The sequence below is a fragment of the Mugil cephalus genome, chromosome 9, assembly GCF_022458985.1.
Source record: "Mugil cephalus isolate CIBA_MC_2020 chromosome 9, CIBA_Mcephalus_1.1, whole genome shotgun sequence".
NCBI classification, from domain to species: Eukaryota; Metazoa; Chordata; class Actinopteri; order Mugiliformes; family Mugilidae; genus Mugil; species Mugil cephalus.
The window spans coordinates 20,092,689-20,107,536 of record NC_061778.1 but is presented as its reverse complement, the minus strand read 5'-3'; the positions used below and the strand labels follow the sequence as shown (position 1 = coordinate 20,107,536).

The following is a 14,848-nucleotide window of genomic DNA, read 5'->3' as shown; positions in this document are numbered from 1 at the left end:
TGACACAGAGGAACATTTCCACCAGCCCATTTCCTCTTTCACTAAATAATTTGTGTTGACGTCTCCAGCCTAATGTGGCACACTGTGTTCTTTTTGTTGGACCCACATATACCACATTATGTGACGCAGAAGTGCCCCCGACTGTACTCCTCTCTCTTTTTTTTCTACTTTTTTTTTTAACAGATAACAGCTCATGCCAACGTGTTAGGCAGGATGAACACATCTGGGCTGCTCTTCACCAACACACTGCAGTGCAGCTGGATGAATAAATTGTTGTTGTTGTTGAGTATATTGTACATTATAAATTCAGCATTCAGCCAGTGCAATTCAATATTAAATGTCTCCAGCAACTGTGATTAAAATGATGTTGTTTCCAGCCAGACTTCTATTTGCCATCTATTTGGTGTAAACTCATTAATTAACACTGCAAACCACAGCCTGGAAGAACTGCCCACTGCCCCAAATGTCCTCGCTTGGGATGCGTTAAATGGAGAGGACAAATTCTTTGCATGCGTGTTCATGTGTAGAACATGTGCAGATGCTTCTTTGAGGATTGGTGAAACATCTTTAAGAAACTCTACCAAGTCCAGTTGCCTTTTCTCTTTCAGCTTTTAAAAGTCAGCTGCATGAACACTTGATGTTTGTCACCCTTGTTTCCAGATGTTTACGCTGTTGATGCAATGTTATGAATGTAGGCAATCGTCACGCTGACGCTGGGTATTTCCACTCTCACATCAGATGATTCCATCACAAACCTCAACTTAGTAAACAATGTACAGCTTGGCAGTTGATGAAAGCTTTGCATGCCACACTTAAAGCACTGCACCAATGTGCACTTATCTGATGTGTTTTCATCACACGTTCACGTTTTCTCCACAAACGATAAGTCAGCACAATCTCTGACTTGATAAACATTGTGTTAAAGATTCAAACTGCACATTAAATTGGTGTACTGCAGTGCAAAGTTGTTTGAAAGCACTGACACACTAACGTTTCTATCAAAACAACAGCATGAATACATATTAACTTTATCAATAAACCTGATTTGCCAGATCAGACACACGTTCTCATTCAATTCAATGACAAGGTGTGTCCAAACTTTTGACTGGTAGTGTAGTGCTGCTGAATTTGCCTTCTAATAGTATTTATGTGGAATCAGCAGCCACATAAATGCCCTGCTTTAGGACAACAGAGGTGCCTAATTTATATTCTTTATATATCACATAAAACAGTTCATAGAGGAGATGGTTTCCTCAGCCTAGAGACATATGTGCATGTGTGCACGTACGCATGACACTGCTGACGTCTGAGTGAAGATGAGAGAGCTCAACAACTGTGCATGAGTCAGTCTTCCCCTCTCTAAAGTAACATTCTGCTAAAATTTTCCCAGCAGACATTTTGACTTGCCACAGCAAGAAAATCACAGATGGAATAATTAGCATAAATGATGGCTGAGGTCCCATTGTTGTGGCAGTAATCCAGAGAATCTCTATTTACAACAGCAGGACCTCCCCAAGGCGCAACTTGGCATTTCCTGCTCAAACATGTCAAATTGTCTGCTGTGAAACAGGTTCATCCAACTGAATTCAAACTGCGCACATTTCTCTTCAGTGACATTTGCTGAGAAGAGGAACTCATCAATGCCTGAGTCTCTACTGCCCACTGATGGTGGGATAGGGAACTGCAGGACAATCTCTAATTCATTGATCTCATCTCATTCATCTGATGTCAATACTATTGTCTGACAACACAACAGCATTTCATTCATCCTTTTATTCATTCTGCTTTACTTTACTGTAAAATGTTTAACTGCATTGTAAGTCAAGCAAACGTTTGCGTCCTGTGAAAATAAAGCACACCTTGCAATTTCTGACAGATGAACTAGAAGCTAGGGGAATTCCTGGTGCAAGGTCAATCTGATGTAGTGCTGTAACAGTAATAGCAGTGGCAACCCTATCATTAAAAAGACAATAAACAGTTTACTTGGGAATTGCACTAAAAGAGAGTGGTAAGGGCTGAAGATAATTCAAAAACAGCACAAACCTGCCAAACTTCTCTGTGTATCCCGTCTTGCCCTGCTGGATGACATGGATGAAGTCGTGTGTGAGGATAAATGGTACGCGCTCCCTCTTGATGCCGAACTTCGATTTGAAGTTGCCCAGGATGTGGCCAAAGTCTATGTGGAAGAGCTAACAGACAACAGGGCCAATGAGAGAGCGCCGGAGAAACAAGAACATCTGAACAGAGTCTGGATGATTCCTGCAGTGTTTGTCTAACCTGCCCGGTGCTGCGGACCATGATGTTGTCACTGTGGCGGTCTCCAATGCCCAGGACGTAAGTAGCTACACAGTAGCCTGCACATGACAGAGTGAACTCCTCGATGGCCCGTTCAAGAGCATCGCTGAAGACACACACCATACACACCTCAACAACTGGCATGTGCACATATACCTTCAGAGTAAACAGTGGCTGTGGGTCTTAAGGGTTTAACTCAAACATCAGACACCATCTTACCCAGAGTTTCTCTCTTTGAGCCAGTTGAGTAAAGCATCCTTGTTGAACGCTGCAGCCGCTGCAACGTTGCTGCTTGTCAGCTGGATGTTTGCAATCGTGTCTGCAGATGACACAACCTCAATCAACCCTGTCCGGTCGCCAGTTGCTAAGCAACCATATGGTACAATTCTGCAAGAGACAGAGAAGAAACAAACTTTACGTAATTGGTCTGAACATTATGAATATATCCACCCTGGAGAATTTTATGGGTAAATCTAAAAGAAAATCACCAAAACAGCACACATAGCGATGTCTATTAATGCAGGTATGTAGATCCAGTTCCAGTGTAATTCAGAGATTAAAATATTAAGTAGGAGTTCACTCATATAAAATGTGAAATGACCTTGTCACAGTAGCACAGGATTAGGTAAGAAATGTATACAAAAAAACAATTAAATTAATTGTATGAATAAATAAAATTACTAAGATAGTAAACGTTGAAAGTGCAAAAAAGCAGATTATTGTGCAAAAAGAATCTGCAAAAAGGACCAATCAGGTCTCAAAGAGAATTGTTAACTCAGGCTGGTGTTGTACAGCCTCGTGGACCTGCGGTAGCGTTCCTTCTTGCAGCGTGGATGCAGCAGTCTGCAGTCTTAGCTCCCCTCTGTCTGATGCAGTGGGTGAGAGGGGTTGTCCATGATTGATGTCAGCTTGGCCAAAACCCTCCTCCTCCATGGAGTCCAGAGAGCAGTCCAGGACAGAGCCGGCCCATCTGACCAGCTTGTTGAGTCTCTTCTTGTCCCTCCCCCAGCAGACCGCTGCGTACTGGATGGCAGAAGCCACCACAGAGTCACAGAAAGTCTGGAGCAGTGACCTGCGCACTCCAAAGAACCTCAGTCTTTTCAGCAGGTGAAGACAACTTTGAATCTTCTTGCACAGAGCGTTTGCGTTTGTGTCCAGTCCAGTTTATTGTTTAGGTGAACACCCCGACAGAGAGCAGTGAGGGGGGAGAGAGGTGTGCTGTTGTTTGTGACAGAGATGGTCTCAGGGGAAGGGGGTAGGACGTGGCTTAGCGATGCCGTCTGTTCTGGGCTCTGGTGGGAGGGCGTGTTCTTGCCGTGTCCAGAGAGGGTTTTTAGGCCTGTCCAGACCTCTCTAGTGTTGTTTCCCTGAAGGCGCTCCTCCAGCTTCCTCCTGTAGCTGTCCTTACCCCTCCTTATGTCTCTCTTCAGCTCCTTCTGCACCCTCTTCAGCTCCTCTTTGTTTCCAGTTTTAATAACTCTCTTCTTTTCTTTCAACACGATCTTAAATTCTGGGGTCACCCAGGTTTTGTTGCTGGAGAAACATTGTACCTTCTTCATAGGTACAGAAACTGATGTAGTCAGTGATGCAGGTCACAGACTGTCGATGTCGATAGAATATACTGTTCAAAGTGAACTGAGACAGGGCAAATGGAACGAACCATCATTTTCCTCTTTATTCCCCTATTGCCATTTCTTTGCTTCCACCAGATGGCAGTGGGCCTTTGGTTTGTCATATGCAGAACTATGTGGTCTGCACAAAGCCTCCTTGGAACAGTTCTTCTCTTTTATAATATAGTTACTTAATGCCCCCAAGTTATCTAACTGCCTTTACACAATGCTCAAAGCAGAGTTAGCTTCTAGATTTCATTTGGTGGTTAATGGAGACCAAACGCCTCAAAGGCACTTCCTTAACTTACAGTGTGTCGAGTTTAAGAAAGAAAAAAAAAAAAAAAAAAAAAAAAAATCACACAGTTGACAAGGTTGTATGCGGTAAAATATACTGTATCGTATAGGTTTCAGTACATTGTGCCTGCTTTTCTTCCCCGTGTTTGAACTCTGAACCCATGTCCTTGTAATCTGAAGCACCATCTACAAGCTCAAGTCTCAAAACAACTCCCTCCAGGGCTCAGATCCAGATGTGTCAGTGTATGATGGGAGAAGAGGGGGTTTGCCAAAGTGCAAAGGTGTGGATTAAATTAAGCTGCAACAGACATATTGTATCTGAATGCAGCGTTTCTGTGCATGGATGGGGGCGTCCAGGGTGTATAAGGGTTGGAGGTTAAACTAACACGGGGATAATTAAGTGTCTACCTTCCTTCTGTTGCAGCCCACCAGTGCTTCCCCTCCCCACAAAGTCTGTTCATTTAACACCCATACCACCCCCACACACACACACACACGGATGCACAAAAACACTCACCTGAGGTCCAGGTGGGCCTCTTTCCAAAGAAGATCCATTAGCCTTAAAATCTGGAGGGTCAACATGTCTTGCCTCAGGTCTAGGAAATGGAAAAGAGTGGGGATGAATAGGGGAACTATTTACTTACAGGACAGAAAATGTAGTATTTTATTCCCTTGTCTGCATGGCCCCATCTACCCCTTCTTTCTTTAAAATCCTCTGATTCTCTGATTCCTACCGTCTCCATTCTTGAAGATGATTCCCAACGTGTCTCCGTTCAGCAGCTTGTTGTTGTAAACAATCCAGAGTGGCTTCATCTTAGAGTCCATGTACCGACACTTCTCTACACTGATGGCAAGATGAGAGAGAAGAGAAGTTTACACCTGATATTGAGCTTCCTATCAGAGAGATTCTCACACACTTCTGTATGAACAGCAGTGCTGTCTTACTTGATGCCCGACAGGAGAACGTTGGGGTTGAGAGGTGAGTGCAGGTCCGACAGAGTCTCTGAGTAGCCGCTCTGTCTTAGAGTGGTCATCATGGCCTCCTTGGTCAGCATTGCATCCTTGGTTTTACTCCGGGTGCTTTTAATGGTTCCCAGTTTTATAAGCTCGTTGACCGACTTAAGTTTATTCAGGGCCTCCACCTGTCAAGAGTCAAGAGTAGGAATAAAACAGAACAAAAAGTTCAAAAGCTGCCACAATACTTCAATATATATTTTACTATTTGTTTGATTTGTTTTATTAGGTCTCTAATTGTTCTACTTAAACGGATGATGTCAGCATTGTGATCCCAGGCCAGTGTGTATGCGCTTCAAAACAGGAAAGTGTTGAGATAAGTGACAATGAAGTAGCAGGAAGCGTCTGAAGGAGTGACTGTCAAAGCCAATGCTGTAGAGGGCAAAGGTTTGAAGGCAGGATGGGTGACACTGCTGTTGTTGTGATGGGCCTAACATACTATAAATCTAACTCTAACCGGGTTAACAATAGAGCAGGCTAATAAATAGCCCCATTTAGTAGATGGATTAACCACTGAATTCATTAAATTGCACATAATGTTTTTCTGAGATCTGTCACAAGTTTCAGACATGAGACAAGTTTCAAGAATTGCTAAAGAAATTCAGGACTTTTAAAAAACATTCCAGTGCCTTTGAAAATAATGTGGGATATAAAACCTTCAGACACCTTGATTTTTTTCTGGAGTTTATTTGTTTCAATAAATATTACAAAAGATGTGTGTGGCTTGCCTGCTTCTTTAGAACCTCAATATGAGGGATGCTGCCTCGACAATAAGCTTCCAGGATGAGGGCAAACTGGACCGAAACAGCTGGCATGTGGATCTCTGACCTGCAGAGGGCAGCAGAGAGGAGACACAGACAGATAAGAAACCTCTCAAACATTGCCCTTATGTTTAAATGCTTAACTGCTTCATTCAGTGCGTTTACATGCATGTGAAAAAAACAAATTATTGCCTTAAACGGGCTCTGGCTGGTTAACGTAAGTGCATGTAAACATGTTACTCTGACTAAAATCCGAGTTCTCTTTATCTGATGAAGACACCCAGATAATGTAATTGGAATTCGGTTTTCTCCGCCATGTATAATCGGACTACAATCGTATAATACGTGTGCGCATGCTTAATAACCACTGTACTGGCGCGTGACCCCGGAACAAAAACATCGGAGAAAGTCGATCGCAGAAGAAGACGGTAAACAGAGCTATTAGAAGAACGGCCTGTGGGATAGCGCATATTTTACCTGCACCAGAAGTAGCACGCACAGGAGATTAAAAGAGCTGTACTATTATCCGTCTGGTTGTTGTTTTTTATTCTGGTTTGCCGCATGAACAACTCTTGTTTTTATCTATGCTTGAAATAGGTCAACCAGAAAATGGACCGCATTAATGTGGTATTATCCCACTGCAAAGACACATATCGCCACCTAGTGTGGAGGAAGAGGAAATGTCCCCGTCAGTTATTCGATTTTCTCCGTTTTATGTAAACTAGGACAATGACTGTAGCATAGATCGATTAAGCTCTGCACGTAAACGCACTGACTGATTCAAGCGCCCACACAAACCGTAGGTGCCAGAAGAGGAAGTGTCCAATCTTGCGGTTCCACTGAGCGCGCTCCAGCAGGAAGTGGGTGAGGGCACAGTCATAGTAAGGCTCATAACGCAACACCTGCACCAACTGTAGCAGGTACTGCGACAGTTCCTCATCACTGATGACGGGAGAGAACAAACAAAAGAGAGGAAGAATGAAAGAACCTTTTCTGAAAGGCTGTTTTCTAGCTGCAATTTATATCCGATTCATTTGATTACTCGACATAAAGAGCCAACAGGCAGCATGACTGACTGTCATACATACTGAACTGAAAGAAGCAAGAGCAATATTATCTATATATTATCCGCTCAATTTTAGTGGATAATGACATGAATAAAAAAAATATAAGTCTAAGAAAAACAGAATGATCCACTGCATTTGATTAAAGTGAATGTTAATTTACCTCATATCACTCAGACACCTCACTGCGTACTCTCTGACATACTGGTCAGGATAGTTAAAGTCCAGAAGCTCCAGAGCGTCTCTGGGGCTCAGTTTGGGCCAAATCTGAAGCAATGCCTGGAGCTGAGACACAAACACAGACTCGGACTGATACGGACGCTTTATCAGTTTTACATACTGTACATGCAGTCCCTGTGTAGCTCAGTGAATGAAATGTTTATTTAAAAAACTTGGGACAGTAGAAACAGTAATGACAGTGATGATTATGTAAACCAATTAAAGTTCATTGTGTGCACCACTGACACACAACCTTTATTGTGTTGCTAGACTGTATTACAAGTGTTTGTTTAAGTGCTGTGCCTGCTCTCTCTTGTTAATTACTAGTCTAATTTTAGACACTGATTATGTAAAATGTGCAACTGAGGGTAGTTTCCTGTCCTGTTTTTATCTCACCTGTGCCATGTCCTCATGTTTGCTCCACTTGACGGAGAGTAGCAGCTTGGGCAGCGACTGAGGGAAATTTTCACGACAGTCGTAGCGTAGTGTCCAGATCAAATCCTTCTCGTTTTCACACAGCTGAGAGAGTGGGTCGCGCTCCATGATCTCCTTCAGCTCTATGTGGAACTTTTTACCCCCACGACCCTGAGAGGAATGATGAGGGAAGAGCGGTCAGTTGGGGGGGTGACAAAAACAAAATGAAGAAGACATTTCATCAATTTTACATACTGTACATGCAGTCCTCGAATGAGACTGAGTGAGTGAGACTAAGTGAGAGGAGCAGCAGTGACTGAAAAGTACCACAAGAGGGCAGGAGTGCATCAAAGTGTAGTCATTAATCCATACCAAGGACATCATATATATTATTCTTCACATATCTGTTAAAACAAGTTGTGTGAACAGAGACACACAAGCTTTAATGAGCCAAAAATGCAAATATAACCTGTGTTGTGATACACAAAGAATCTTTATAGACAATTAATGATAGCAAAGTTATATATGGAGTCGTAAAGTAATACAAGAGGTGACGCACACAGTAAAAAACAAAACAAAACAAAAACAAACACGCACACTAACTTTCGGAAAGTGATAATCCGCAGATTTACACATTAAAAGGGCTGTGTTCAAGCATGCCCTCCACATAACACAGGGTTACGTAACCGGCTGTAACACGCCCAGGAATAGGTTTTTATTTGAGGGGCAGTGAGACAGGAAAACATACATCTATCGGAGCCTCTGGTTTAGAAGCGGGTTTGAATATTTTTGCTGCTAGCCACTGCCAAAGGAATAATGACTGGGTTTCCAAGGAAACTAGCAATAGGTGCTACTCTGAGAGGGTATATTGATAGTGTCTGATAGGAGAGCGCAAGATCTGCTGAGAAATTCGTTACAGGCCACAACTAACAGCTACGCCTTTCACGTATGCTGAATATAAAAAAAAAACAACAAAAAACACACTGATCGTGTTCACACAGTTGGGTCCTATCGCGTATGAACTCACTATGGATCCGCAGTCACTTGCTCTGGCGATCTCCGCAGCTTTTTCCAGTATCTGAAAAAAAAAAAAAAAGTAAGTGAGAGCTGTATGAGTGAAAACACCCTGACACATCACTGCTAGCTAGACTGCATTAAGCAGGCAGTGCACGCTCTGATCCTCTCATGCTAAGAGCTGCTTCTTCATCATGATCACTAGGTACCATTATGGCGAGCACTAAGCCACTATGGTGACAAATTCAATAACAACCGTGTCTTTAACATGTATCCCCTCCAGGTGTTATGTTCAGATGAATAGCGTGAGCCTGCCAGCTTTAACATGTCTGCGCACATGACCGGAGAAATGATTTGTATAAATATTTATGCTTATGCTACAACTATTGGCTTAATGGCATGTCCAAAGAGGCAGATGGGTATGTTTCTGTGAGCTGCACTAAGTACAACGATTGACTGCTGTCTGACCTTGTCAAAAGGAGGGAAGATGATGGGATGTGATGAGTACTCTGGGAAGTGGATGTGCAGTGCTGTGGCATTCTCAGTGTATGGGTTGGTCTGGATAGTTCCTATAGGATTCAGCATCTCTTCAAGCTCGTCTGTGATCGACATAGCAAAGGTCATTAGTCAGCAGAACAAACGGCAGAACATCCACTCAACTGACATGAATTGAACTGAAAGTATTAGTGTAACTATGTGCGCGTTTACCAGGAAAGGAGGACCAGCAGTGCAGAACGATATCTCCGGTCTTCAGCTGGCCTTTGTAGTCAAACACCATGGTGTTGACCCAAGCTATAGGGTAGTGCTGTATCACACAAGTAATTATTAGTTATTTGGAAACTGAAAAAGGATACCGTTTCATTTCTGGCCCTTGTTTGACTCAGTACAAACTGAAAACAGTGCAGGTGTCACTTACCACCTTCCCTGCTTTGCGGATGGTCTGGTACTTGTTTATGTGAGCATTTTTGGTGGATTTCTGCTTCTTGACTTTATCCATGACAGCGTAGATAGCAAAGCAGAGGCGGGTCATGCGCGGCAGATCACAGACAGAGATGTCAAACTCCAGCGTGCTGTCTTTCCACGTGTGATCCGAGCGCCCGCTACTTTCGCTGCTTACCGCTGGCTTGCACAGCAGCTCAGTGCCGTGAAAGAGCCCTGCCCTCACCTGGACCTGTGTGGACGGGAGAGGTCGATATGTGTAATTGTAAAACATAATTTTTTTTAATCTATTATTATTTTTATGTATTATTACAACCAGAGAAATTAGCTCTACAGAACTGAATTTAGTCCTAGACAGCATGTGACTATATTTAGTGGTATGTAAAACTGCACAGGAACCTGCCACACGTGTGTTTGCAGCAGGTTTTATCTGTGCAGAGACGTACGATCGGAAACCTAAAGAACTGGTTTCAAGACAGAAATGAAACAAGCGTTTACCTTTGCAGTCTCTTCTGCGTTCACCTTGCTGCCTTTCAGGAGGACTATCTTAAAAGGGCTAGACACATCCCACACACAAGTCTGTACCTGCTGCAGAGGGAAAGTGAGAAGAGAAAGAGAGACTTGCTATGACTAAGCTCAATTAGCATAAAGTACTGTAAAAATATGTACTCCAAATAGCTGCCTCTTCAACCCTGTCACTTCACAACACACACACACAAACAATATGGGAGGTCAGCCAGGTCATTCTGATGTCAAGCCAAGTGGATTTGCGAGGGTCAGCAGTCAGCAGAACAAACAGAATCACATGACACCCACAAACTATGGACATGACTAACAAGCACACTTCCTGCTGTTTGCCTCCTCTCTCTTTGTGTGTGGATGTCTGCTTCAGTGTGTTTACATGCACGTGTGAGCGTGATGTTGTGTGTAATGCATCTCTTCTCAGATAAGGGACTTTATTCCTGCCCGCCTCCATTATTGCAGGCAGAAAGAGGAGCTCCGTGTACCGAACCACCTCATGCACACCTCGTCCTCCTATTCCGTTCTCTTGCTTTGTTTTCGCCAATTAACAGTCAGCATTACAGCAGAGCATCCAATAACAAGTTCCTTTGATGAAAATAAATCTCACTTCCTGTCAGAGATAGCCACCCTTTTACAGCAAGCTCATTATTGTCTGACCAGCATTTGTTCTCGTCTACTTCCTGCCTTACACTGCTTATCATAGCAGACGCCAAGAAACCATATACGGTCACTTCAGCATGCGTTTTAAATTGCGTCCCTGTGCCTCTCAGTGAGGTTTAGAGGCATGTGGTTTTCATTTAGCCAATCAGAGAACATCAAGTACACACTCTCAGGTCAAATTGGGGTCGGATGTGGTGTGCTAGGTCCACCTCTGCATGAACGCTGAGTGCAACTGCTTTATGAGGTACCACGAAGAACTGGCCTGATGTGGTCTAATGTGATAACGCTGTCAAGTGCCAGAATAAGATCCAATGTTCTAATAGTCTAAATGCATGTTTACATTTGGTAACCACTTAAAGGCAAGAAACCATATGTGGTAAAGTCATTAATCTTCACGAAAATTAGTAAAAAAAAAAAAAGTCTTCTTATGCCCTACAATAACACTCCAGGGTTGAAATTTAGAATTTCATAGTATTTCAATGAGTAAGAGGTTAAAGCACTTTTCAAAAACAGTTACCAGACCAATATATCATATAGGATAAATAATAATAATAAAAAAAAAACATACGAAAAATGCCACATCAACAAATCACGTTCTGAATGGGATTTCTGACGAGCCCTCTTTTTTTATGTGTTAGGGTTAGGGTTAGGGCTAACCCTAACCCTAACCCTGACCATGGAATAAAACTATGCAGTATGTAATGCAGAGTAGGTCTCATTCATTGTTAACATTTTCCAATCACTTCTAAGATTAGTCAAGACACTATCAACCTGACTGACAAAACAAGATATTGATTCTTAAAATCAGGAAAAGTAGCTTGTCTGAAGAAGGCCGCAACGTTCAGCCACAACATTAAAACCACCGATAGGTGAAGTGAATGACACTGACTATCTTGTGACAGTTCAGTGTTCTGCTGGGAACCTGGATGTTACTCAGACATGTACCACCCACCTAGACCACACCAGACACCCCCAGCAGGATGCAGCCTGAACAGCCACATGCACAAAAACGGTTTAGGAACAACTAAACAAAACATGACCTGACCTGGCCTCAAAATTCACTAAATCCCAAACTGATCAAGTATCTGTGGGATGATCCACAGAGGCCCCTCCCCTCAACCAATATTACCCAAAGGCCCCCACTAACAACATCCTGTTACCAGACACCACAGGACACCCTCAGAAGACACATGTCCATTCTCTGATGAGTCACAACTGTTTTAGAGACGAGGAACACCTCCACAATACTGGGCATAATGTTATGCTTGATCTGTGAATATCTACATCCAAAGGGTTAAATAAATGAAATTAATATATGTAAATAAATTAGATGTTCTAGACTTGTTAATGCCATCAAATGGAGAGTTGCGCTTTTGAAAAACATTCAGTGTCGTTAATTGTCCACATTTGTTTCTTACTTTAATGATCCACGAGGGAAATTACTTTGTCACCGTAGCTTTCTTGCACATAAAAGAAAACACTCGTTAAAAAAACAAGAAAAACAAAATAAGATTAAAGTAAAATAAATAAAACTACTACCAATTATTTATTCTTTTCCATAAATTATATTAAATAGCCAATGTGACACTTTGTAATTCCTCGAATTTCATCACTCAGGGAGTAAGTATGTGGTCTGATCAATGAAATGTGGAAGTGAGATGAAACTGCTGGTTGGTTTTTACTGTAAATCAACCAACATTAAATCACAAGATAGGAAGAGTAAAAAAAGCACACTTATATAGAACTTGGTAATGTTTTACGGTATGACGTGACTCACACTTCTAATATTGATCAACTTTCCAAACCACACATCACCAGGCAGGACATCGGCCGCATTGAATCAGGCAATTAAAACCCCCAGGAAACTCACTAATGAAGACTAATTAATGTCATCCTGACATTTGACATGTGGACGCACGCATTGAGCGGTTGCTGTGCACATGGAGGCAGCAGCAAGGAGGCGGCGCTGTTTTCTGACAACGTGGCAGATTTTGGCAGGCCACAGTGGGCTTGGTCCAAGGCACTTAGAACATTGCCTCATAAAACACAGGTGGCAGCTGCCAAGTTCATGTTTACTCAGTCAACCTCCACACCTGCCTCGTTCCGTGCAGGTGAATCAATTTCACTGTGGAGCTTTTGCTATTTTGGTGCAACAAGAACACAAGTCAGTAAACACCTGCGGATATTAAGAGATTGTTATCTAGTGTACATACGTGCAATTTCTTACGTGCATCAGCAACCTCAGTTTATTCCTCGACACCTGTCATATATGCAAGTGTAAATTAAATGTATTATCAACAATGGTATGCGATATAAAAAAAAAGCCTTTGACTTCACTGTATTCAGTGAAGATTAAGAACAGCTGGATGACGTGCCCATGTATGGATGTGCTGGCAAAGCACTGTCCCTTTGAAAGCAAGTGTAGATGTAGCACAGACAAAAGCATTCAAACACAAAGCCGTGCGTGATGCTGGACTAACCGTGGGAACCCTTCTCTTGGGAGGTAGTGGTAAGGGTGGGTTGGAGGACTTGCGGCTAACCACGGCGCCAATGGTAGAGATTTCCTTTTCAAACATGGCCTTCACAGCACTGGTGCGGACCACGGTCAGGTGCGGAGGCTCCATGGTCTGCAGGCATGAGCGGATGTACTGCACACAAGACAGGACGGGAACGGGTGTTTGAAGGCAGAGAAAACAAGTCAATCATAATAACTGACATGTGACTGGTAAAGCTGGACTGATGCAGCCATCACGCCTGTTAAATCTGTAGACAAATGAAACCATAACTTCAGAGTATCAGACTCATAACAAAGGCCACTATCATCAAATATGTATGAATGAGACATATCTATCTATCTATCTATCTATCTATCTATCTATCTATCTATCTATCTATCTATCTATCTATCTATCTATCTATCTATCTATCTATCTATTCATCTATCTATCCATCCATCCATCTGAATAAACTGACCGAGGAACTTTGTTCCAGGTGCATGCAGCTGAAACTACTGACACATAAACATGCATACTGTAAACATTCAATACACCTCCACACCTCCCACTAAAAACATTGTTGTTGAGTCATCAGCAGAGTGGTTCGATCCTGTTTACAGTTAAACTTTTCCAAGTTCGACCTGCTGACATCTTTTCCTGGCACTGCCAAACAAACTTTGAGTTATTATTGTCACAGTAATAGTGCTGCATGACTTTGCTCGCCACCCTGTAGACGGTCTTATACAACAACAATAAAAATATTTTAAGATAAGTATATCTGCTATATCTGGTCCTGGACATTACATTAACACGAAGAGTGACACAGCAGGCACCACAGACACCACCTCCACATGCGACGCATAGCCACTGACCTTATACCGAATCAGGGGTTGGTCTCCGCAGAGGAACTCCAGGCAGTGGCTGACCCTCAGCAAATACGGACCCCTCCTCGCCTCCTCCTCGGGCCCGTGGGTGGTCAGCCACTTCCTCATGGCCAGCTCTGTCAGCTCGGTGGCGGTGCAAGATGACGGCACCATCAGACTCACGGAGTCCTGCGTGACGAGAGGAGTGTTTACTAGTGGTCAAAGTTGAACCTCATGGAAAAAATAGCGCAATAACAAGTGTTAAAAATGAGGATGAACGCTATCACCGGAGGCCTTGCAGATTTATCCCTCTTCTTATACTGAAGTGAACTGGTAGCTCTTTTTAGAAATGTACATATTTATATATACATGGAAGATAAGACAAACATCTAGGTGAGATAAGCCGAGGCACAAGAAAGAACATGCAATTCTAAATAAGATGGACATGAACAGACATGACTTCATACAGCTCAAGAAAACTGTATCTGTATATTAACAGACACGTAGTGACTTAGTTCATATAGAGTACAAGTGATCACTTGTACGTGATGTGCCTTCTTGGCTGAATGAACTCACTCATGTGGCCGTGCACTAATATGAGTTTAAATACATGTGAGGCCTCAGTATCACACATCATCACAGCCACTCTGCTTCATGCTATTTATATCACAGCTCTGACCTGAT

General features: G+C 42.7%; 1 protein-coding gene across 3 annotated transcripts in view; it reads right to left on the bottom strand.

Annotated features, from left to right (window-relative positions):
- Window positions 1-14,848, bottom strand: part of pik3cb (phosphatidylinositol-4,5-bisphosphate 3-kinase, catalytic subunit beta) — a 46,757-nt gene that overhangs the window by 3,867 nt on the left and 28,042 nt on the right. For 2 of the 3 annotated variants that reach the window (XM_047593920.1, XM_047593921.1), the window contains 17 exons: window positions 14,174-14,353; window positions 13,287-13,454; window positions 10,123-10,212; window positions 9,602-9,856; window positions 9,394-9,490; window positions 9,154-9,284; window positions 8,699-8,749; window positions 7,654-7,842; window positions 7,202-7,323; window positions 6,773-6,916; window positions 5,942-6,041; window positions 5,145-5,341; window positions 4,934-5,043; window positions 4,717-4,795; window positions 2,515-2,682; window positions 2,278-2,401; window positions 2,044-2,189 (listed from right to left, as the gene is read on the bottom strand). In XM_047593920.1, the coding sequence (XP_047449876.1) occupies window positions 2,044-2,189; window positions 2,278-2,401; window positions 2,515-2,682; window positions 4,717-4,795; window positions 4,934-5,043; window positions 5,145-5,341; window positions 5,942-6,041; window positions 6,773-6,916; window positions 7,202-7,323; window positions 7,654-7,842; window positions 8,699-8,749; window positions 9,154-9,284; window positions 9,394-9,490; window positions 9,602-9,856; window positions 10,123-10,212; window positions 13,287-13,454; window positions 14,174-14,353 (2,351 nt within the window). The remainder of the gene's footprint in view (window positions 1-2,043; window positions 2,190-2,277; window positions 2,402-2,514; window positions 2,683-4,716; window positions 4,796-4,933; window positions 5,044-5,144; window positions 5,342-5,941; window positions 6,042-6,772; window positions 6,917-7,201; window positions 7,324-7,653; window positions 7,843-8,698; window positions 8,750-9,153; window positions 9,285-9,393; window positions 9,491-9,601; window positions 9,857-10,122; window positions 10,213-13,286; window positions 13,455-14,173; window positions 14,354-14,848) is intronic. The other variant, XM_047593922.1, reaches the window with a different exon arrangement.